The following is a 26932-nucleotide window of genomic DNA, read 5'->3' as shown; positions in this document are numbered from 1 at the left end:
TGCCTGGCCAAGAAAGATTTTAGTTTTTAATGATGTGTTTTTTTGTAAATACAAGTTTTGGTCTCCAAATTTAGTTGTCCAGTTTTAATCTACGTCCCACTCTGCATCCTTGGTCCATTGACAAATTTGTCAAATGTCTGCATGGCTTTAGGTTTTCAATGTGCTTATGAAAATGGTCACCTGCAGCTACTCAGGAGGCTGAGGCAGGAGAATCGCTTGAACCTGGGAGGCGGAGGTTGCAGTTAGCTGAGATTGTGCCACTGCTCTCCAGCCTGGGCAACAGAGAGAGACTCCATCTCAAAAAAAAAAAAAAGGAATCTTCAGATATTATGTAGGCTAATTAAGAGATTAATAGCAATACTTCCAAACACATTATAAGACTGAATCACATATTACTGCCTAATGTGCCTGTTATACAGTGTAGCATTTAATAATCTTTTTATTACACTTTTGCTACTTCTGTTGATTTGGGGACATTTACACAAGTTCTCCTTGGAGAATTTTGCTTCTTTATGACTTTGGTAAAATCGGCCTAGTTGCTAGCTCAGAATTTTAAGATCAAGTTTTATAGCCTCCCAGTTTCTTGCTGGCCAACTCTTACAAAGTTCATGAAAGCCAGTTATTTTCTCTGATTTCTTTACAGGTACAATGTTGAACAACCTCTGATTATAGTTCTTTAAATACAAGATATAAATAAATTTGAAAATTGTTACTATTGAATTTCAACAAATTTCCATCGTAAGGTTCTCTATTGAAGCACTAGAATATTTATCATCACTGATTCATTCACAAGTTGTTATTGGAAAACCCAGTTGTACAAATTATACTAGCTTTAGAGTGAAGAAAATTCAATCTACAAAATATACTCCTGAAATTTAAAAAATCAATTTTACTGTTAGTATTCTTCAGTGAATTATGCAAAGCTTCTGAAATGTTGCTCATTTGAATTTTACAAAAAATTGACTGTTTATTTACATGACATTTTATTTAATAACTTTGAAGATTAGAAAAAAATCATCAATTAGCTTTGTTTGTTAGATACAGTTTATTTAGAATGCAGACAAGTCCAAGCAAAACTTTGAGACATTTATGGGAGATAAGCGAATAAAGTATTGGGGTTTTAACATTTGTAGACACATTATCACACTATGTATACCATTAGTTAAATCTTTTTTTTTTTTTTTTTTTTTTTTTTTGAGATGGAGTCTCGCTCTGTCACCTGGCTGTAGTGCAGTGGCACGATCTTGGCTCACTGCATCCTCCGCCTCCCAAGTTCAAGCAATTCCCTGCCTCAGCCTCCCAAATAGCTGGAATTATAGGTGCCCACCACCACACCCGGCTATTTTTTGTATTTTTAGTAGAAACGAGATTTCACCATCTTGGCCAGGCTAGTCTTGAACACCTGACCTTGTGATCCACCTGCCTCGGCCTCCCAAAGTGCTGGGATTACAGGTGTGAGCCACCGTGCCCGGTCCCATTAATTAAATCTGAATAAAATGTTGGCAGATCAAATCCATTGCCAATTCCTGTGTGGAAAACTAAAATATCTTTATACCGTGACATTTATTGTAAGGTAGCTTTTTGGTGTTATAAGTCAAAGGGTGATTCATTTATTCCACACATGTGTAAGACCTCCTTTGGGTTGAGCATTGTTCAAAGTGGCTTACAAAATAGTGACTCCTAAAATTCAAAACAATTAAATGTAGGATGTACTGTTTGTTTTCCTACCTTAGAGATGAAAATACTAAGGCATCGAAAGTTGAAATAAGCTTTCCAAGGTCACACAACTAGTGACTTGCAAAGCCTGAATTCTAAACCAAGCAGGCTGGATTCAGGGTCTGCACAATTTACCATCCAGTTGTGGGACATCTGGTAATAAAATGATAGTCAATGAAGAAAAATTTTTGCATAGATATATGAAGATACTTGGTCAGATAAATTCAGATATGTTATTATTACCAATAACATTCACTGACAACAAAATCAGAGGAAACTCTCGAGGGGCATTTTCAGCCTTATTATCGAAAATATTCAGTAATGTACATTGAATAGGCTACTTCCATGTGTTAGGAAAGCTCTCCTAATAGTGTATCTAATAAATTTTAAATGATTGTATGAAATAAAATATGTAAAAGGCAACTTTTATAACAGTTGAATGACTTTTGATATTGGTGAATTTTATTTTATTTTTTCTTCACAGGAAGGAGAAGGCCTACAATTATAAGTTGGAAGCTGTAATTAATTCCCTATGGGATTAATTTATTGCAGAATCCATACATGACTACCACATTTTTAATATTTAAAGCTACTGTATAAGTGCTTTCTTATATGTATTAGTTTATTAATATTTACTGAGCATACACATATTGTTTACAGGGCACTTCCCACTCTGAGTCTGGAAAAATGTTAGATAAGGGTTTCATTGTGGCCTGTTTGTATGCTTCATTAATTAATAGTCATGTTATAAAGGAGAGTAATATGGATCTAAGCTTTGGATTCATAATTGGGTTCAGCAGCTGCCTCAGCTTTGATATATGCAGATGTTTGAATTAAGACAGTGGGCAAAAAAAATTAAAGTAGTCTTAATTATTAGAACAATTTTGCTTAATTATTGCTCAGTTGTGCAGTAGGATTATGTAAATGTCATTAAACTTATTGTTAAGGTTTACATTTTTTTAAATGGCTCTTGTCCCTTTCTATTTTCAGACCGGTATGTCATAGTTGGCAGCCATCATCACACTGCACACAGTTATAATGGACAAGAATGGGCCAGTAGTACTGCAATAATCACAGCGTTTATCCGTGCCTTGATGTCAAAAGTTAAGAGAGGGTGGAGACCAGACCGAACTATTGTTTTCTGTTCTTGGGGAGGAACAGCTTTTGGCAATATTGGCTCATATGAATGGGGAGAGGTAAAGCAGAATATACATTAATTACAGTGCTTTTCTTTTCTTAGTTTGCTAAAATTTGACAAAGTAAAATTTTCAAAGCCAAGGGCAATAATGTGCTTCTCAACTAAAGTGTCCTATTGCCTAATTTGCTGAGATGGCTTATAAGAATAAGACAAAATTAGAGCTAGACCACAGCAAGCTACATATGACCTTCAAATATCTTATCCCTATTGTTACCACTTACAAACCCCGATACAGTCTAACACACAATAGTATTTACCTTGTTGTTGTATTTCTCTTTAGAAGACAGGATGACAGGCATTGGACAAAAAAGGATCAGACGATACATATTATCTTTCTTTTTCTACACTTTCTAGGAATAATCTGGAATTAGGGAACAATCTCCTCTATTAAATGTTTATTACCTTAGCATTACATTTTATCTATACAATATGGATCCTGAATGTAAAATACATTTTAAAATCCACTTTTTTTCTCCTTCTTCCACTCCACCCTTTCACCCTTAACTCCCTACCTTTCGTTTCTTACCTGCCTATCTATTGCCTACCTACCTATCTAACCACCTTAGGAAACCTGTATCCAAATGAAATCTAGCATGCAATGAGGTACAGTTAGAATACAACTGAAATATTGGAGAATTTAAGTCTCAAATGCTTCTGACAGATCTGTGTCTCATAAATGCACCGTATTTTTAATGGAATATGATAACTGATAATTGGATTGATAGAAATTCTATTTACTTTTGTGATTTGTTTTAAAAAAGAGGTTCAATAGACATATGTAGACAAAAAACACTACATAATTTTACTAGGAAAGTAAGATAATTTAATACTATAGTTTTTTCACTACTTCAACTTTGAGGAGAAAAATGTAATAGGAAATTATTTTGCTACATTTTTATTTTTAATCACCCAAAAATGATAACATATCTATTAAATCAAAGAAAATATTTAAAAAGGTATAGAAAAGAACGTAGCAAGTATCTTTTTTAATTTGAAGGAAAGAAAAGACTTATAGATGAGAAAATTTTTTTCAGTGTAAAATTCATCCAGATTCACACATTGCAAATTGGAATGCTTTTCTGTATGCAAATGAGTGGTGTGTATGCTTGAGCCATATTCAAAAGAACTACTTCAAATGAAAAAATTCCTTTGCTTAAAGAATCTTTTTAAGTTGACACATTTGTAAGTAAGCTGGAAATGAAATAGATGAACCAACCTCTCAAACTCATATTCCAAATTACTTTAAAGATTGGTAAACAAGTTAAAGAACAGTTTAGGGAATACGTTTGTAATCTATACCATTTTTAATAAATCAGAAACAACTAATGTTTTAGTTTTCCTGTAACATTAAAGCACATATCTTTAAAATGTCTTAAAGATTCTTTTCGAATTCCAAAGATGTATTTTGCTATATCAAACTATATTTTAGGTCTTCTAGATACCTATCTAGTAACTTTCACAATTAATTTATGTTAATTCTAAATTAATACATATATTTCTGAACTATGTTTTAGAATAGGCTAGGCTTGTCTAAATTAATAGTTTCTAATGTAAACATCTGAAACCCCGATGGATGGGAAAATTTATTGTAAAATTTAGTTGAGCATCAGGCGTCAGAACCTGTAAGTTGAATCAATGTGGGCTTGCATGTGTGTCAGCAATAGTTTTCGTCAAAGTAAGTTGATATTTTTGTGGTTAATACACATTCATTTTTAAGTTTTTGTGAAGTCATTGCACCTTTTAATAATTGTATATTTTCTTAGTCAATTATGCTAAAAATACAGCAACTACAATGTGGGAGTTCACAGGAAAAAAATTTTGTTAAAAAGGTTGTTCGTATTCAAGACAAGTACCAGTGTCTTTGAATGTTTATATATGTATTTACATTTGGCAACTCATTATACATTCATTTACTGGCATTTTAGGTGACTAGATGGGCAAAGACATATGAGTAATGAACATGGTAAATACTATACATTTGATTATGGGCTTATGGAATATATTTTTATAATTTACTGTGTCTCACCAGATTGTTCAATGCAGTTCATGAAGCCATTTTGTAAACATCCTGTTGAAGAGAAATGTAGAAAATTGCTAGTTGTCCTGTTTTGCCTACTCATGTCAAATGTACTCCTGAGAATGAAAGAGTTTATGTTAGATTGAAACTAATTATGCTTTAAATATATTCCCCTATGAAGGGGAGTGAGGAAAGCCCTTATTGACATATCACATTGCCCCATTTAATTATGCTTGCATAGAAACTTCTGGAAACCCACAGTTGTAGTTAAGAGGATTAGGTGATGTTGGTCAGTAAACTTAAAATGGAATCATAGACAGAATTATTAGAGAAATGATTACTGATCTTGATCTTTGAGAAAAATTATAACATTTTGCTAAATAGGTTCTATACTTTAAAAAGTACCATTTCTTCTGTGAAGAATCTTCATTTGTCAGAGGCTATTGTGGAAATATTACAGATATTAGAGTAAAAGAATTCATAGTTCAATTCTCTTTACCATAGAACATGTCATCTTAGGCAAGATTAACTTCCCTAAGACTTGATTCCTCCAATGAGTCTACTAATGCCTATCTTATGAGGTTCTCATGAGAATTATATAGACTAACATATAGACAGTGTCTGTGTGGTAGTGTGCTAATAGAAGCTGATATTTCATAGCACTTAAGTAACAGATATTTTTGAACAATAATTATGGAGAAATTACTCAAGCTTAAAATTCATCACTTATGTGCACTTAAGATGTTTATTAATTTTAAATGATTGTATTTTCCACCCTCTTACAGAATTGAAATTCAACATAATTTCAATATGTTGAAATTATGAATTTTCAACATAAAATATGGATAACAGTGAAAATATGAAGAATTTATGTTTCCATCCCTGGTTTCTTTTAGTTAGCATTGTGTTCTCCAGTTCCATCCACGTTATCACAAAGGAGAGAAGTTTCTTGTTTTTCAAGGCTGAATTGTATTCCATTGTGTATATGTAACACATTTTCTTTATCTACTCATCTGTAACAGAGTGTAGAATGGTGGTTTCAGCCTAGGGTATGGAGGGAATGGGGAGAAAATGGTCAACTTCTATTATGTATTGTGTGGTGTGGTGAGTATACTTAGTAATAGAGTATTATACATTTCAAAATTGTTAAGTAAATTTTATGTGTTCTCATCACAAAAAAATGTTAAGTTTTTGGGGTGATGAATATGTTAACCAGCTTAATTTAATTATTCCATATTATATTCATAAATCATAACATCACTTTGTACTCCATAAAATTATACAATTTTAAGCTATTTATAATAAAAAAATTAAACAGGATAACATTATCAATTTGGCAGGCGTACAAGTCCTTGTAGTCTTTCATTTCATAGTATTAGAAGAAGAAAGATACTTTCCTAAGTTATGACATAATGTAATCTTTTAGGACATTTCTGTAGAACTGCCACCCACCATGACAATTATTTGTTAAATGCTTGCACAAAAAAGCAGGGAAATAACAGAAAGACTTAGTGGTCATTCTTAATAGGATCAGTGGTCTTCAATTTTGTGTGGTAAGGAGCAGAAGAGAAGTGGAAAACTATTCTATGGAATCATTCAGTGCTGCTTGTGTGCATGAAATGCATCAGGTCTTTTTTTTTTTTTAAGGTAATATTTGCAAGATTACATTGTATTATGCCCCATTTTGCTCATAATACAGGGTTATTTCGTGCAGAGTGGCTCATTGCTTCAAAAGAGAAGGGCTGGTTTTATTCCTCACTGGAGTGGTTTATCTATACCTCTCCTCTCATTCAGTGACTCCAAAATTAAGTTGCATTCATACTCTGTAGTTGAATCCATACTACCTTAACCTTTGAAGAACATTTTCTGTTAAAATTTGACTTTGTCAGGAACATGCTTTAAAATATTTTATTATATGTTATATCTAACTCATCATTCTTGTTTAAAATCCTTTTATAATCTTTGTGTACACTATTAATAGTATAGGATCACTTTGAAGGTACTTATGGCCAAGCGCAGTGGCTCATGTCTTTAATCCCAGCACTTTGGGAGGCTGAGACGGGCGGATCATGAGGTCAGGAGATGGAGACAATCCTGGCTAACACAGTGAAACCCCATCTCTATTAAAAATACAAAAAATTAGCCGGGTGTGGTGGCGGTGCCTGTAGTCCCAGCTACTCGGGAGGCTGAGCAAGGAGAATGGCGTGAACCCGGGAGGCGGAGCTTGCAGTGAGCCGAGAGGGCACCACTGCACTCCAGCCTGGGCGACAGCGCCAGACTCCAGCTCAAAAATAAATAAATAAATAAATAAATAAATAAAAATAAATAATAAAAAAGAAGGTAATTATGCAGTATAATAATTTTAAGTATGAATTGTTCATTATTCAGTATCTAACTAATAAAGTAGAATCTATTTGTGTTACTGATAGATCCTTTTTTTGATTTCAGGATTTCAAGAAGGTTCTTCAGAAAAATGTTGTGGCTTATATTAGCATCCACAGTCCCTTAAGGGGGAACTCTAGTCTACATCCTGTAGCATCACCATCTCTTCAGCAGCTGGTAGTAGAGGTAAGATGAACCACTATTGTATCAAATGATTATACAAAACTGCCCTTTTCTCTATATTTTGGCATTTCTTGATTTTTTCATTTGTTTTTAAAAATGCATCAAATGTTTTGTATTTTAAGAAATGACCTATTGCTGACATTTTATCAATATACTGTAACTAATTTCTTATGTTCTAGAATTCTTCACTTGCTACTCTTTTATGGTCATAATTCTAGAATACATGAATCACACAGTTATAGAGAAGGTGTACAAAAATATATTTTTTAAAAATATATGAATTTAGCTTTCAAATTCCCAATTCTGTAATCTTGACATTTTATGATAAACTTGGTTACTTTTGAATTTCTTCCCTTTCATTCATGTTTTACATAAATTTGAGAGCTGTCCTATCTTTACAACTGCTGTGTAGGCCCCCTGAGAGCAAGAATATAGTGATAACTAAATTTAAAAGATTTAGAAAATATTGTTTGAAAAGATACTTGTTGGAAAAGAAAGCACGTTTTCTTACTAACTACCCTAAAAAATCATATATTCTTTATGTTTCATTGGAGTTACTTATTTTCAAAAATATTTTGTCACTTCTCACCTAATTTAAAAAATTAGCAGAATAGTTTTTCCTGTTTATTAGTAGAGTTCACACTTTTATTTCTGCATTCTTATGAATTTCACTACAGATAAAATATGTGCTACTTCTCAGTATGAAAACAATCATACCACAACTTAGGAGTGGTTTCCTCTTAGCCTCAATGTCTCTCTCTATATATATACATACACACATATGTATATACACACACACACACATATACACATATATATACACATATATGTGTGTGTGTGTGTGTATATATAGGAACCAATCTTTCAGATGCCCACAGGACGTTTTAGGGAGTGACGCAGGAACTGAACTAGAAAAAGAGAGAGGTAATGAACCGAGTTTTGAATTAGCCATACTTTTTTATTGAAATGCAATGCAAAGTAACATTTTACAACTTTCATAAAGTATTTTTTAGCTTAATAGTTTTTATTGGCATTTCCATATGTAGTACAATAAAGAAGACATTATGAAACATGAAGTAGATAATTCTGTACATTTAAAATCAGTCAGGCCCCTGTGTGCATGCCCCAAATTATATCCATATCTGTAAGTTAATTTCTCCTGCTCTGTGTACTACTTTGAATTCCTTGACTCTTAGCTGCCTGGAAAGCGTGCAAAAGCAAACAAGCATCAGATGTCTCCCTTGGAAATTTAAGATATTTCTGAATGAGTGGATTATAAGGTAGAAGAAATAGTGACCTCAAGTATCCAGAAATAGAGGAGGGTTGGTTTAAAAATATGTCATTTTCTTATCGTGTGTTACAAGTTTTCTATTTTGAGAATCTTGAAAGATATTTAATCATTGAAATTAATGGGTAAATAGAAATAGATAATTATTAAGAAGTATTAAATCTACATAATCTTATTTCTCAGAATATAATGCTATTTAAAATATCTTTGCACATCTTATAACAGGACTAAAATATTTCAGTATCTAAACCTAATTATGTGAGAATACAGAATGGCTTCTCAATCATGAATGATGATTGATGATTCACAAATGATGACATACATGTCAACATGTACCTCACTTTTTGGAAGAGGAATCTTTTCTGTCCTATAATTGAAAATGTTTACACACTAACAAATCTAAAAATGAACTGGAATGTGTATAGAAATATTTTTTTTCCGTTGAGATCGTGTGTGTGTGTGTGTGTGTATTCATGTTTCATATGACAATTTAGAAGGTTAGGAATATCACAACTTCAAGCAAAGGATAGCATTATGTAATTTCAAACAACGGGGATTACTTGCATATACCTAATTTTATGGAATGAATGTATATGATAACAAGATATATTCTCATACAAAAATTTAATATCACATTTTTAAAAATTATAAATTTTCAAAACTCTCAAATATACAAACGTTTATACATTTTATAAACACTCAAATATATAAATGTTAAGAGAGATGAAGAAAACAAAACTTTACAGTAATTTACATGATTTAATTAAAACAATTTACCGGCCGGCCGTGGTGGCTTATGCCTGTAATCCCAGCACTTTGGGAGGCCGAGGCGGGCGGATCACGAGGTCAGGAAATTGCGACCATCCTGGCTAACGCGGTGAAACTCCGTCTCTACTAAAAAAAAATACAAAAATATTAGCCAGGCGTGGTGGCGGGCGCCTGTAGTCCCAGCTACTCCGGAGGCGGAGGCAGGAGAATGGTGTGAACCCGGGAGGCAGAGTTTTCAGTGAGCCGGGGTTTTCAGTGAGCCGGGGTTTTCAGTGAGCCGAGATCATGCCACTGCACTCTAGCCTGGACGACAGAGCGATACTCCGTCTCAAATTAAAAAAAAAAAAAAAAAAAAAAAACGAGAAACAAACAACAACAACAAAAAAATTTACCACTAGTAAAATTTAAAAGAAATATTTAAAATGTTTGTTTCAAATATAAAATAACTAAAACGATAACATCCAGAACATATATAACTTCACTTCCAATACTGAAGATTTTTTCAACGATTAAGGACAAAGGTATTTCATTACTTTATTTAGATTTATTTTTCTTTGAGTATCCACACAGTAGTGGGATTGCTGTATTGAATTATATTTACCGTTAGTTCTTTTAGGAATCTCCGTACTGTTTTCCATACAGGGGGTACTAATTTACATTCCCACCAACAGGATATAAGCATTCTCTTTTCATTATATCTATGCCAATATCTACTTTTTTAGTTTTTTAATATTGGCCATTGCGGCTGGGGTAAGGTGGTATCTCATTGTGGTTTTTTTATTTGCATTTTTCTGATGATTTGTGAAAAAAGCATATTGACTAAATTGTAAATGACACAAGACTGCATAGAATATCTAATCCTTTGTATAGCAATATGTAGATTACGAAATATTTGATCAAGTTCATGTGATAGATTTAAACATATAAGGTGAAATCTTTAAAGTATTAGTATCAAATACTGCATTTAACTTTTTAGAAACTAAATACATATAGGATCTTTTAATACAAATGCTTTCATGCAAAGTAGATTATGAAATTAAAGATAAGATTTATCTCCAAATAATAGTTTTATTATTTTATTATTTTATTTTATTTTATTATTTTATTTTGAGATGGAGTTTCGCTCTTGTTGTCCCAGGCTAGAATGCAATGGCGCGACCTCTGCTCACTGTAGCCTCTGCCTCCTAGGTGGAAGCAATTCTCCTGCCTCAGCCTGCAGAATAGCTGGGATTACAGGCATGTGCCACTATGCTCAGCTAATTTTATATTTTTAGTAGAGACAGGGTTTCTCCATGTTGGTCAGGCTGGTCTCGAAATCCCGACCTCAGGTGATCCACCCGCCTTGGTCTCCCAAAGTGCTGAGATTACAGGCCTGAGCCGCTGCTCTCGGCCCAAATAATAGTTTTAAAATTAAGATGCAGAACAAACACATATGCACCTCTCCCTCTATGTTGCTGTTCTGCTCTCAGTTTTCAAAATCATCTTTTCTAGATCACAGAATGTATTGATTTTGCCTTTAGAAAAAGAGAATTTGATCATCCATATATTAGGCAGTGTTCTGTAAGTCTTAAAATAGCAATGAAATTTCTAACAGGTTATTTTGGGAAAACCTGCAGCATTTGCACATATGAAAATAGTCCATCTAGCCGTATTGTATTTAAATGTTGCTTTTGCAGCACCTGACAGAAACTGGCAAACCTGATTAAAACTAAATAATTATATCAGTATTGTAAAACTTTGCAGGGGATAGACAGTGTTTTGGTTTTTTTAAATTTTAATTTAATTTAATTTTAGAGACTGAGTCTTACTTTGTCACCCAGGCTGGAATGCAAGTGGCATGATCAGAGCTCCCTGTAACCTTAAACACCTGAGCTAAAGCAATCCAATGCCCTCAGCCTCCCAGGTAGCTAATCCTATAAGCATGCACCACCATGCCCAGCTAACTTTTTATTTTTTATTTTTTATTTTTTTTATTTTTTATTTTTTTTTTGAGACGGAGTCTCGCTCTGTCGCCCAGGCTGGAGTGCAGTGGCGCAATCTCGGCTCACTGCAAGCTCCGCCTCCTGGGTTCACGCCATTCTCCTACCTCAGCCTCCCCAGTAGCTGGGACTACAGGCGCCCGCCACTGCGCCCGGCTAATTTTTTTCTATTTTTTAGTAGAGACGGGGTTTCACCATGGTCTCGATCTCCTGACCTTGTGATCCACCCGCCTCGGCCTCCCAAAGTGCTGGGATTACAGGCGTGAGCCACCGCGCCCGGCCCCAGCTAACTTTTTAAAAAACAGTTTGTAGAGATGGGGGTCTTGCTGTGTTGCCCAGACTTGTCTCAAACTCCTGGCCTCAAGTGATGCTCCTGCCTTGGCTTCTCAAAGTGCTGGGTTTACTACCGTGAGCCACCGCATTCAGCCAAATGTTGTTGTTGTAGCTGTAGTTGTTATTGTTGTTAAGTCTCTGAAAAAGTAGCGAAGATATTTTTGTAGTTTCTTCTTTAATTTCATGTTTTACTTTTTCTATAAACAAAGCACCACAAAATGCATACATATGTCTCAAGTCAACTACATTCGTCGGAGTTTTTGAGCTCCAAACTGGACTATAGTATTATTTCTTCATTGTGAATATCCCATTTGTTGCGAAGTCTACTGATGTGCTAAATATTTAAAGAGAACCCAAACTGTGCACAACATTGCTTTAAGTGTCGTAGGGCACACAATAAGCAGATGAAATGCCCCTGTTTCCCAGGAGCTTATAATTTTACCAAGAACTTTAGATGTGCATAAATAGCTAAGATATAAGAGTGAGTATGATGTATGCTATCCTAGAATTCACAGGAATGGGAAAATATGATTGGTTTAATTTGGAAACATGCATTATATAACAGTGGCAAAAAACTGAATGGACTCAGAATCTTAAACAAATTTAGCCATCTGTGCTTTCAAACCTCAATCTTTCAATCAAGTAAAAAACAAACAAACAAAAACCAGTATTTCTCTTCAAATCACAAGAAATAATGCCCATTCCCATTTTCTTACTCAATTGAGTGCAAAGTTGTTATGCTTCTGCTCTTTTCTTCTTGTGTGAGAGCTACTAAAATGCCACAACTTTGTCAACTGAGGTACTTATACAGTTACTTCTCTAACAGCCACTGTGCTGTTTTACCTTCTGCCTGACCATGCCACAATTCTTTAGGGCATAAAAACAATACATGTCTGACATTTTTGCTTGAGTGACTGAGATATTTATTAATTTTTTCTTGATTTTATATTTACATATTCTGTATTAATAATAACAATTAAATCTTGTAATAAATCTAAATTAAACCTTGTTATACCCTAGAGCTTGCACAAGCTCTTGGGTAAATCAATAGATATTCCCATGAAACAATACCACTAGGCTACGATTTTAATATTTGAAAGGATTTCCTCAGATCAGGCATCAGAGAAAAGGTCCCAATCATCTTTCTGGGGACAGACACCGAAACATTTGGAGCCATGTTGAAACTTGACCACTTGCTGAGAAACAAACAGCAGATAAGTTACCAAATCCAGAATGCTATAAAATAGCCTAGAACTTTACAGACGTTTCTTGAATTTCTTTCAGTGTGTATATAAATCAATATATAAATATATCAGCAAGCATCTTTTAGAACAGATGTTACTACTTTTCTAAATCTCTTCTAATGCTTTCGAACCTGACTTTTTATTGACTACATTAACACCTCATAGTTGAATTTTAGACTAAAATCAATTCAGAATGATGATATTTAGTATATTAATTTCCAAAGAATTATAGAACTTCTTTATTTTGTAATAGAAAGCCTATAACTTTGTTTGGAAAGTACCTGCATATTTTACTTTTTAGAGCTTTTGAAAGGGGAAAAGGCCAAATGAATTAAAGCCCTAACCAGAAATAGCTTAATTTACTGTACCTTTGTTCCCTTTGTTTCTATTTTTGCTCTCATCTTGTTACATCATTTTCATATTTATGTGTTTGTTATTCCAACTTTAACCAAAGACTTCTATCTGCTACTGGATTTCTGTAATATGCTTTTGCATATACAGGTAGTTACAAATAGTCACTGGGCAAAAAATGTGGAAAACAATGTGAGATGAACAGTCCACGTGTTGCTCTGGGTTCGGATGGCATTACTGCCTCAATAGAGCCATTCAAGGGTTTTTATTTTTTGTTGTTTCATTTTATAGTGTTTCACTGGTGACACAATTTAGACTTATTTTTTCCAAACACTCTTTTTTTGGTTACTTGCAACTTTTTTTTTCCACAAGAATTGTTGACTGAATATATAGTAGCAGATTACAGAAGGTATGGTGGTAAAATAAAAATAGCTGTCTTCTCACTCTGCTCTTGACAATTTAATTCAGTACTGAAACAAAGCTTAATTTCTCTTCTGCTTGCTGTAGGATATAACAGTACAACTGACGTTGAAACATTCTGTAAATTTGTCTTTCATGACACATGACATAGATTCTTTGGGGTTTTGTTTATATATTTTTGTTTTGTTTAGTTTTTAATGAGAGAAATTCTATTTTCTTATTCACCATGAACTGCAATTCTTTTCTTGGGGTGCTCCTTAATTTATCTTCCTTTCTGCTGATGTTTTTACTTCTAGTCAACAGAAGTGACCATAAAGACTAATTAACTGATTTAAAACCCTTCTTTATACTGCTTTACCACTTCGATAAAGTTTCACACTTAAAATTGTGATTCTATTGGCAGGTTTATCTATCTCCTAAGTTTACAAGGTTTTGCTTTGTGTTAAAACCAATGCATCTCTCCAGTTTATTACTGTTTTACAAGGCTTTCTGTTCAGTATATACTGACAGTATGTAAATCCCTTTTTATTTAGATCTAGATAACAAGAGAAGTCTTAGTGAGATTCTGCTTAAAACTCCAAATTTCAGAAGGCAGCTGATTTATATATTTGAACTATGTAACCAAAAAGAAATCCAAACAATTTGAAACTTGAAATACTAACTCATTTAGCTTGAACACAGCCATACCATCATAATTAATACCACATTGTTAAAATGGCTTTAGCTGAGTTATTTTGTCTGTAATTTTTTGATTGATATACCGGACACAGGCCTCTTCAGGACTTGAAAGAATGACTGTTTATTCAGGACAGATATTAGTGAATCACTACTGTTGGGAAGTTAGATAAAATTCTGTAACAGCATCATTAATGCCATATAGTACACTTTTCCATTTAAAAGATGAAACTTACTCTGATAAATTCTTGCTTTCTTCCCCCCTATAAACACTAAACAAGTCTTACATGTTTTGGTTAAAAACCTATCACTAATGCTATCAGTTATTAATTTACATAACACTACAGTAGTGATATTCGTTCTTATGACATATGACATTTTATATGGTAATTTAATGAATAATGAAATAGATTTAAACAGTTTTATGCTGAACAAAGAAATAAACCTCTCAAGAATAAGTACTGGGGTTATTTTAGTATCTGTTGTTACGTACTTATCTTTGATAAATCGTGTAAATTGTGGATTCTTGGTTTTTGACATTTCTCTTTTTAAGTTGTAACCTGATTAAACAATTTTGTATTTGAATGGTTTGCTTGAATCTTTAACAAAATAATTTTGTTCAATGAAAGAAAAGCTAATCAATGTAATAATAATGTTAAATAAATGGTTAAACAAATATACCAATGAACTTGCTTTAAACAAGCAATTCCCAGTGTGCCTTATGAAAGGTATACAAAGAAGAACCTTCAGTATGTTACCTTGCATGATAAACATCCAAAGCTAAATAGAACATGCAGCCTTTTCCAAACTTGTTTTATTCTGGAACACATTCCTTCAGACATCTTGTGAAAAATGGTTACAGGAATGCTGCTTTAAACAAACCCTATAGTATTTAAAATATGAAATTGTACAAAAACTAAGTATGTTTCCAATATCTTCACTTTGATAATGAATTTTTCAAATGTCAAGATCCACAATTTGCATTTTTCAGTGCAAATACACTTTTTCAGAAGCACAACTCAATATACAGTGCTGATAAGACTTGAAGGCACTGATTACTCCTTCCCTTTGATCTGTAATTTCACCTGCAAATGTATAGCCTTAAGTGGCCTATAACCTGACATGAATCTCTCCATAGTTACTACTACTAACTGCATTTTTAGTTGCAAAATTATAACTTTAAGGTGAGAATTATAAAAGAAATCGAACAGCAGAACATTGAGCTATTTTAACCCTGAAAAAACAGTTCTCCTAAGGGCCATGAATAGTAATTTTATGTGTGTCTTCATGGTTTATAGAAACAATTTCAATTCAGCCTAAGGAAGAATTCTCAAATAGGAAGAATTACCTTCAGGTGCTCAAACACTGTATTGATGTAGGGAAGAGGAAGTGAATATTTTTATGGATGAACATTTTAGTCAATATTTATGTATAGAGTAATTCATTTGTAAATTCATCTTTTATTCGTGTTTGTTTGTTTGTTTAGCCTTTATAATATATAAAAGAGCCTATCATTTATTTCTAGGTGCCTCTGGTTTCTAGGCTAAGAGCTTTCATATTTATAGTTTATTTAACTATATTGTGCCTTAACAAATTCTGGCTCTAAATCTACAAGCCATATATGATAAACACTGGTGAAATACAAGAAACCATGAAAATTTTAGGTCCAGTGTTAATGTTTACAACTCTTTTCTGAGACTGTGTAATCACGTAAACATAGCACATTGTTGTAGACATATATCAATGGCAACCATCTCATTCACAAGCAACTCTAACTCATTTATCTTCAATAATCAATGGTAACTCCAGAAGGAGTTTAAGATGGCAGTAGCCTGGATTGAAATAGACATGATCTAGTGAGGTTTAAGGAGAAAAATCTATTTTAGAATCATAGCATCAAAAGTAGTATTCTATTCCACAGCACCCTTTTTCAAGTAAAGTAATCCAGAATTATTTACTTTGAAATTTCAGAATCTAAATGAAAGGTATTAATTTATCCATTATGTTTTACATAAAGTTGTCAACCTTGAAATAAAATAGTTTTTTACAGCTTTGTACAGCCTTCTAAAATATTAAGCAGATTTCAGTAATATTCAGTAGGTAATCATAGGATCCGAAAATAATAAGGCATTGTACAATCCCTAAATAAGGTGGGCTGCTGCTCTAGTTTGATAAAGATTCACAAGGGTGATTGACATTTTCACTTTAACCTAGAATTTAAATAAAAGAACTATGTATATTAGAAAATAGCTCCTTGAGAACTAATATAGCTCCTTTTATTATCTTATCCTGCTCTTTGTAAAAAGTATATAAACTATACATGGGCAAAAAGAAAAACATAATTCATCAACTATAATTTTGCTATCCAGAGAGAAACACTGAGAACATTTTTCTTTGTGTAATGCATGCAGATTATCTTCTTACCTAAAGGGAAATGTGATCTGCAGTTTTTTCCTTTTAAAAATCTACAAGTAGCTGCTATTTTTTTAAAAAATCATGTATTATCATTGGTACATAAGTGAATGTAGATGAACGATATATGGGAATTCACTGTAATATACTTATAACTCTTTTGTAGATTTGAATTGTTTTTGAAAATAAAAATGGCCTATTAGTATATGTGTATTATTTTATTATATAGCTATATTGCCTTTACTAACCAATTGATTTTCTTTAACATTTATATACATTTCAAAGATTTCTTTGTCATTTACTAACAATGCCACTAAGTATGTATATATAGTTGTGTCTACATACTCTTTTCCCTTTTCAATTAGAAAGCTTGGGGATCAAAAAGCTACTGCTTCAAATGTTGACTCTAGGACCACAGCACCATAAATTGATAAGTATTTGGAGCAACTTCACTCATGATGGTGTAAAATGGTGCCATCACTTAAAAAAATGGTTTGAATATTTTTTATAAAGATAAACATATATCAGTCATATGACTCAACAGTCACAAGTCTAGGTATTTATCCAAGAGAAATGAAAATATATTATACAACAACACACACAAGCATGTTCATGACAACTTTATTCATAATAGCCCAAACAACCTAAATGTCTATCAGCAGGAAAACAGATAAATTTTCCGTGGTTTACTCACGTAATGAAATACTACCTAGCAATAAAAAAAAAGCATAGTCTATTGACAGATACAGCATCATGTGTTAATCGCAAAACATTGTGACTTGCAAAAGAATCTAGACACAAAACTACATATTATACAATTACATTTATGAAAAGTCCTGGAACTAACCTATGGTAAAAGAAATTGGTGTGTACTTCTGGACTGGAGTGCCATTAGATATAAACTTTAATACATGTATATTCAGTGTATCTCCAGAAAAAAAATTCATCTTTCAAAAGTTCCAACTCATGCTTAAAGACACAAAAACTTACCATTGCACTGAGGCAAAGCTTACAGTACTATTAGGAAAAAAATATTAAAAGTTATTCACTTTTCAATAAAAAAAAAAAAATTAGGGAAACTAAAATATACTTATCTAAGGGACACATATTAGCCAACATCTAGAAAAATCTCAGCATGAATGTTAAAGTAATCATTAGATTCGAAGTCTACTAAAATTACTATAATTTTATATTCAGTGAATTCTTCAGTTTGCACAGGAGGCTCCTTAAATCTGAAGTTTTCAAGAGGCTGCTGTTGACTATTAAATTTCCAGTGACCAAGTGTATCTCACATGATAAAATCATATAAATTGTTAGCTTCGAATATGGAACTGCAGACTGCAGATGTAGAGTTTATTTTGCCAAAAACTTTTTAAGTGACTAAAGCCATGGTTTATGGTATGGTCTTTTAATCTGTCAATGTCTTTAAAAGTACTCATTATAACAATATAGCTTCCAGCTCCCTTTGAGAAAATCTTTCATCATGACATGTAAGTTATCATTTGGATATGTTCAGAAATATCTTCTCAAAAGATCTTTTCATCATGTTTACAATTCACACAGATTTGTAAAAGATAGTTTTTCATACAGACCCATTGCTTCATTAAAAGTACTTAATTCATGTCTGTGTTTTCACTAACCTACAAATTTTGTTTAAATTATCTCTCCCCTTCAGCTTACAAAATAATAGTAAATTTAGGACACATTAATACTCTATCTGGATAATACTCTGATATCGGTCTGGAAATTTTATGAGGAAAGGATAGTAGAGATTTAACATAATCTTTTGGGATAAACACCTGATACTTTTACTTATTTTCTGGATCTTTAGTAATTTCCTTAAACATTTTACTAGATGTGGGGAATTCGTTTTTATTTATAAGTGTCCTATCTGCTCATTCCAACAACGTCTTTTGGACAGGAACACCCAGTTAGTTGAGTCCACTGCATTCAAAATAAACATACCTGTTCCTTAAAATAAACGTACCTGAATAAAAAGTCTGAATTTCGCAAATGCACAAAATCACTACTTGAGAAATAAACCTACGTAGCGAATGGTACTAGTTTAGCAAAACTTTTATATATCAAGTTGCTGTGTTATATATAATAACATACATTTTCAACTTCTGTAGCCTAATAATTGCATCTTATTCTATCGAAGATATGTACAGGAAGTGTATGGAGATATGTTGGGGGAAAAAAGAGTAATTAAGTCTTTAGAAAGCATGCACATAGTAAGCTCTATGCCAGGCATAATTGAAGATTATGCATCAATGCAGATGTAATTGCAATTGACTTTACTTTTTGGCTTTTTTATTTTTTAACTTTCCTTTTCTCTTTTTCCTGATCCTTTAAACATCTTTTTTTTTTTTTTTTCCTGGCTTCTTTACTAATCTTTTTTTCTTATTTTTCTATTTATTTTTCTTCCTTTCAAAGTACTTAACAATCAAGTGCTTGCACCTAATATGTCTCCTAATCTATCATTTCATTTTAATTTTTTTGCACTCCTATTAATATTTTTTTTATAACTGAATTTGACCTCAAGTCAGTCATGCTCAGGGCTAGAGCTTCAATAATGTTTGGTTTGCATAGTCATCTCAGAGGAATGCATTTGGTGTTTCAGGACTAGGTTGCAGAGGACCATTGATTCAAACGCAGATGTCCCATGTTGAGAGCAATAGGCTGCTGGTTACTGGTTTGGGGAAGAAATAATTGAATGTGTGCTTGGGTGATTGAAAGTCTCAGCATTGGGTACTGAAAGCAGTGCAGACATTTTACTGAGAAGAATAGAAGGGAAAATAAGTATTAGTTTGATGCAAAAGTAATTGCTGGTTTTGCCATTACTAATATTTATTGAGCATGTGCACCCCAGGTCCTATACTAAATACATGTTTATATATTATTGAATGTTGTTTTCTGGAAGCAAGCTTACCTCACATTTTTAAAGCAGCTGGTCCTGGAAGCAGAGTAAAGTTATGACCAACTGAATCTCTTAGTCAAACAGATAACTAAAGAGCAACACAGTTTAGTAGAAGGACCACTTTGGGCAATGGCTGAAATTATAAGAAAAAAAAAAGATACAGATAAATACCATTTGCCATGCATAGTGTACCCAGGTGCACCAGGAGTAAAATGTTTCCTCTTACTACAAAAGTTTATCTGTTAGGAAAACACATTTAGAAAAAAATTGATTAGTTACTTTTATAAAATACACATATTTGTGAAAACAGTTCACAGTTTTATTTGATCAACACTGTAATCAGTACTTTCGAGTCACTGAAAATATGTATTTTTGAAAGTATCTCTTATAAGAAATAATTATTTGCAAATGCTATGCAAGTAACATAAATCATGTTTACAAGATACCTTTTAATCATGTTATAAAATTGCTGTCATCACAGTTAAAATGCCACTGTATTGATATTGTGTGTTTCAAACTAAGGATGCTATGTAGTCATTTACTGTTGCCGTTTATTCTAAGAAAAGAATATAAGTCAACTCACTTTCTTTAATAAAGAAAATAAATTATATTTTAATAATGTCTAAATCATTCTTAAAATACTATAGTAGGGAAGCATTTTATAAAGTAAAAAATGTACAGGGATATATGTCATTCAACAGACATTTTGTGTATATAAATTGATTTAGTGTTGATTAGACTTGAGGCTAATGAGGCCAAGACTTGCTAAAAGCTGTAGTTAATGATTGTATTATCGATAGCAAATTACATTGGTTAAATTGCCAGCCTTACCCGGTAGCATGAACAGTTGATCTTTTTTTCTTTGCTTTTTTGGTCTTATGGAAACAATAAGTGAAAGTTTGACTATGTGGTTCTCTGTTAAGACAACAGAACTGTTAATTGCTGTTCTTATCAGTGTACTTGTTTCCTGTGTACACTAGTTCTAAGTGGAAATATAGCTACCAGTTGCTTTAATACTTCCTGGACTTTCCCAACCATATTGGTTAAGAATGGATAACAGTAAGAATGCAGGGATCAAAACATTTGTATATGAATGTATATCTAGAAAAAGTGATCCTGGTTTAACAATGTATTGGCTTCATAATATCTTGCCTATTGCTTAACTTCTCTTAGTCTCAGTTTTGTTTCATCTTTCTATAAAATAGGAATAATAATACTCATGTTATTGCTATGGACTGAATGTTTGTGTCTCCACAAAATTCAGATGTTAAAACCTGATTCCTCAATGTGATGGTGTTTGGAAGTAGGACTTTTGGGAGGTAATTAGGTCATGATGGTGGTGCTCACATAATGGGGTTAGAGTCTGAATTAGGCCGGATTCTCCACAGCAATAGAACAGATAGAATATACATATATAGAAAAGGGAGTTTATTAACGAGAATTCACTCATGCGATCACAAGGTATTATTCCCACAATAGGCTGTCTGCAAGCTGAGGAGCAAGGAAGCCAGTAGTGGCTCAGTGGGAGTCCCAAAACCTCAAAAGTAGGGGAGCTAACCATGAGCCTTCAGTGGCTGAAGTTCTGAGAGCCTCTGGAAAACCACTGGTATAAGTCCAAGAGGCCAAAAGCCAAAGAACCTGAAACCTGATGTTCAACGGCAGGAATCATCCAGCAGGGGAGAAAGATGAAGGCTGGAAGACTCAGCAAGTTAGCTTTTCCACCTTCATCTGCCTGCTTTTTCTAGCCACGCTGACAGCCATTGGATGGTGCCCATCTAGAATAAGGCTGGGTCTGGCTCTCCCAGTCCACTGACTCAAATGTTAATCTCCTTTGGCAACACCCTCACAGACACACCCAGAAACAATACTTTGCATCCTTCAATCCAAACATGTTGACACTTAATATCCATCACAGAACCCTTATAAGAAGAGACAGGAAAGAACTTGCTTTTCCTCTTTGTTCTCTGCCATGTGAGGATGCAATGAAGCGACAGCTGTCTGTGGACCAGGAGACAGGCTGACAACAAAACTCTAACCATGTTGGCACCCTGATTTCAGAGTTCCAGCCTTTCAGAACTGTGAGAAATGCACATTGGTTGCTCAATCTGCCCAGTTTGTGGTATTCTATTATAGCAGCCTGAATTGACTAAGACATTTGTCTTATCTACTTCAAAAAGTTGTTCTGAAAATCAAGAGATTTTGTCAAAAGCAAGTTTAGATATTGCAAAATATATAAATCTTATTTTTCCACTGCAAGACTGTGGAAAAGTCTTGCAAGATGCAAGACTACATCATATCTGAAGTACAATTAAAAGGGAATAACATATCACCTTTATCCTGCTCCTCAAAACAGAGTGCCCAAGTATCCTAGCCTTCCCAAATCTCTTTTTCTGGGAGGGGACAGGCTAAAAAGAAGGCTCACCTCTGGGACTCATGGAGTCTAATCCTCACTATGTACCCTCTAGTTCCACTTCCCTTCACTGAGACTCATCTCTTAGTGACTCAAAGGACATTTCTTGCCCAGTTAACATTTCTCTCTCTATTCCTTGACCAGTTTTGGCTTCACAAATGATACATTTTGTGTTTTGAAACTCCACATTCATACTTCTGACTTCTGTTTTTTGTCATCTTCAGGCTGTGTGTGAACTTACACCCCTAAAACTCTGGGGCTATCATTCTTAAATAGCTTTGCACAGAGAGAGGCCTCACCCACTCTCTAGAATGAAATTTTTTAAATGTGGCAAAATTTATCGTGGAGGCTGGGTTAGAAACTATGTGAGTGCCATAACACAGATTACTACATAAAATGGTTTTTTTTTTTTTTTTTTTTTTTTTTTTCTTGTCAGTCTTTTGTGCAATGTCAGACACCTTAACTCTCACTCAGTTGTTTAGGACAAAGACCTTGGAGACCTCTTTCACTCCTCTCTTTATCTCATACCACTTGGCAACTAGTACATTCCAGTGGGAAGTCCTGTTGGCTCTACTGTCAGCATATAACCAGGATCCAACTGTATCTTGCCACCTTCTCTCCCTCCACGCTTGTCCCATCTAAGATGATTTCAGTAGCCTTTTAACCACTTTCCTCCCCAATGCCCCATACGACCCATTCTCAGCCTAGTAGCCAGTTATCCTTGAAGACTTAAGTCAGATCATGCTGTGCCCTTTTTCTCATTTCACTTAGAGTAAATGCCAAAGTCCTTATAATGGCCTGAGAGGCCCTGCAAAACCTGCCCTTCCTGCCTGACTGACCCTATCTACTACTCTCCCCTTTGCTCACTCGGCTGCCATTGTGATTTTTCACAGTGAGACCCACCTCATCTACCTTCTGTAATTTGCAACCCCCACTGCACCCAAGCACTACCAAATCCCTTACCCTGTACTATCATAGCACTTATAATATTCTATATAATCTACTTATTGACTGTTTCTACCGTCAGTCCCTCCTTCTAGGATGTAAAAGCACAGCAGGACATTGAGGCATAGTTGTCTGTTTTGTACCCTGATGCATTCCTGAAACCTAAATGAGTGTCTGGTACTTAGTGGATTGTAAAATAATTGTTCTACAAATGAATGAAGCATAATTTATTTGTCCATCCAAAGCACTATCCATGGACTAAGAGCAGATTTCTGTGTTTCTTCCTCCAGATGCCTTAGTTCCAGGTTTGATGATTAGTCCTCAGTATATCCACAGAGCTCTTATATGAAGAGAATTCTTCTTCTTCTAACACACATAATGACCTATGAAGATCTTAAATATTTTGCCCCTTTCTGGAGTCTAATCCACATATCAATATAAATTTTCACAATTATTAGTACAATGTCTTCTTAAATGCACACAATGTCTGAACAACTTAACGTAAAGATATATTTTAGTAGAAAAATGTACTTGGAAGACTGTGTGTATGTAGCAGAAAATGTGTCTAATCCAGATATGGTAAATAACTTCTTGACAAGGCATAGAATGTCTGCCATTCCCAGGTTTGTTAGAAATGCATGTTTTTAAATTATTTCCTTTACTGTCTATCTATCAAAGAACTATGTAGTCTGGGAAAGACTGGCACCAATTTAAGTAAGGGGATTAATAGGCCAAAACAAAGCAAACACTACTGAAATGGAAATGCCAAGAAGAAAAGTGACATGATAAAGCTGACATTATTGAAATGGAAAACAGTGTAGTGTTTAATAGCATGAATAGCTGAGATATTCTCTTGTCAGAAAAAACATCGTCCTTCATTGAAATACTTCAACTTTTGTTTAATTCTACATCAAAGATGTTTCTTTGAATGTTTGACATAATTAGTAATTTCTTTTGTTACTCTTTCAAAAGAAATTGAACAAAGGTTATGGGCACACATAATATGAATTAGAGGACAAACATTAATTAGTTTGAAGACTTAGACCTTTATTTACTCTAGTGTTGAGTCTAACTATAATCTAGAACATGTAGACAATATGATGACCAACAAGCATTCCATTACTCGACTAAAATGTGTGGAATATGGTAAGCATTACTTAGAAATCATTTATATGCCTACTTTTCCATTTGTCTGGTGTGTATGTGCTGGTATGTGCATGTGCACACATACATGCACATTCGTCTATGTGTAAATTAAAACATTCATGAAATATGATTTTTCTTACATTTCAATTTTTAAAGTTTCTCTCAAAACCAATAAGTTAATGAGAAATGAAGTGTTTTTCCCCCGTCATATGTTCTAATTTTACTTTTAAATAGATCTTAGGTTAGAGAAACTGAACCCATTGTGAGATTAAATGTTTGCCTTTGAGATTGTGCTAAGGCCATGCTTCACATGCCTGCTCCACAGAAGGATATTTTTCTACTGATAAGTTATTGGAAAAGGATGCAATAAAACATAAATATTATGAAAACGTGTTTGTGCTTAGACCAGAATCCCTTCCAGGACATCTCCTGCTTGATTAGAAGAGGCTGGAAGATTTAGTCATGTAGAATAACACTACCACTGGTTATATGCCAGATATATAATAAAGAGCCAGTCTGAATAGCTGGTGGCAATGGCTATTGGCATGAGCATGAAATGGCTGATGGATTTCCCTGTGGATGGCAGCCATGGCAGCAGTTACTGGGGCTTAACAGACTAGGATTTCATCTTAACATCTAGAAATAAAATAAAAACTACTATGGAGGAAGAATGAAAAATTACATTTATCAAAGTGATTGCTCTTGTGGATAAGGATTTACGCTGACTCTAAAACTTCAAATAAAACTAAGGGTGGTGTAAAAAGATGTTACACAAATATTTAGAAAAATATATTAAAGGAATATTTTGACAAGGCAATTAAGTAATACTATTATATTAAAAAATTTCACACCTATGATCTCAAAGAAGAATGAGTTATAGTTAGGGCATCGTAATGAAAATTAAGCTACATATTTTATATTTGGTTGCATGGATTGACTAATTAAAAATAGTTAAATTGGCATATGGTGGTCATAGACATGTATAAAATGAAGCCTGTTTTCGTTACCCATATTCCAGAATATTAGAAAGGGGAGGAAATGCCACGGTGAACAAATAAGGCAGATGTTTCCTCAAGTCATTATGATTTAAAAGAGAAAGACCTAAGTTGTTAGCATATGAAATTTTAAAAACTTGACAATTCTAGATGAAACTATTCAGTTCTGGATCACTGATCTGAAACTAACAAATGTCATGTCATAAGAAACTAAAACGCATTACCATAGTGTCTTATGTGAAATAGGGTAATTCTTAGTTTTTTTTTTCCCCAAGATAGAAATGGCCATGTATGCTATTAATTTTTAGAAGTAAGCTAAGTTTGCAATTTGTTGAGTGAAAACAATTAAGTTAGATGGAATACACAGTCTTCTACTCCTTGTAGAAGAGACTCCTTTTGAGTCTTCTACTCCAAAACCAAATATATTCTCATTTTAAAAATGGAGCATTATTCCTTATGAAACTACTATAAGTAGAAGTAATAGTCTCTAAATTAGTATATGAAATTGACATTTTTGCTTTTAATCTACTCCTTTTCTTTTAGGAAAATAACACCTAGATTTTTCTGGGTACTGAGACTCTCCTCCGTTTTTAGGCAGATGATATGGGTAGATTGTCCTGACCGTCACTTCTAAAGGTGGGTTCCACTTGGCTTAATCATCGCGGCCCATCTCTCTGTCAACCATGATCAGTTCATGGATGGACACATTACACAAACAGAGCCAATGAGGTAGTGAGATGTTGACTGCCTTTCAGGAAATAGGAGCTTTTTCTCTTTCTTTTGAGAGTGCTGGGAAAGATAACCCTTTCTTTGCTCTAATAGTGTGAAGATAGGTCAGAGAGACAGGCAGTGTTAAGTCCTTGATGATAACCTTTAAGTTGCTAGATCAATTCTTGCCCACTTTAGACTTTCAGTTAAGAAAGTAATGCATTCCCTTTATTGTTTTAATGAATCTTTTTCCTTGCTTAAAACATAAGTAACTATTTGTATGGAAAGTACCATCAGAAGCAAGATGGTAGCAATAATAGACCCTAAATGTGGGAGTGAATGAATTGAAAAGGTACAAAGGAAGAAAATGGAGATCCCCTCTCCCCCACCAAACAGGGAGGTAGGCAATCCGTGGAATATCATAGCCGAATAGCTGGGTTAATTATTACCTTATAGTTAGGAATTCAAACCAAGACTATGCACTTGAGGTAGGAGATTTTAGAAAATTTTAGAATGTTGATGTATAATGACTGTATCTTATAGCCTTCAAATAAGGTTACTTTGAACAATTGAACCCAAGGATGGAGAGACTTTTTTAAAACGTTTAAATTCCTTTCCAGCAGCCACATTTAAATCAGTCTGTCCGAGCTCTAAGAACATTCAACAGCTGCCACTTCCAATACCCAAGAGCTGCAACATTTCCTTCTTTTTTTTTTTCCCATCAGGAAATATTTTATTGTCCTATGTGCCTCTCTTTGTTTATTGACTCGAATTTTTTTGTTTTTATTGCATTTTATTTATATTGAATCTATAGTAAATTTTGTCTCCCCACTTTTTGGTCT

General features: G+C 33.7%; 1 protein-coding gene across 2 annotated transcripts in view; it reads left to right on the top strand.

Moving 5' to 3' along the window:
• The window catches only part of NAALADL2 (N-acetylated alpha-linked acidic dipeptidase like 2), a 962079-nt gene that overhangs the window by 605020 nt on the left and 330127 nt on the right, over window positions 1-26932 (top strand). For both annotated transcript variants that reach the window (XM_073023452.1, XM_073023453.1), the window contains exons 8-9: window positions 2707-2912; window positions 7380-7499. In XM_073023452.1, coding sequence (XP_072879553.1) covers window positions 2707-2912; window positions 7380-7499 — 326 coding nt within the window. The remainder of the gene's footprint in view (window positions 1-2706; window positions 2913-7379; window positions 7500-26932) is intronic.

Source organism: Chlorocebus sabaeus, chromosome 15 (assembly GCF_047675955.1).
Source record: "Chlorocebus sabaeus isolate Y175 chromosome 15, mChlSab1.0.hap1, whole genome shotgun sequence".
In the NCBI taxonomy this organism is placed as follows: Eukaryota; Metazoa; Chordata; class Mammalia; order Primates; family Cercopithecidae; genus Chlorocebus; species Chlorocebus sabaeus.
Note: the sequence above shows the minus strand (reverse complement) of the source record. Positions and strands in the feature narration are given on the sequence as shown.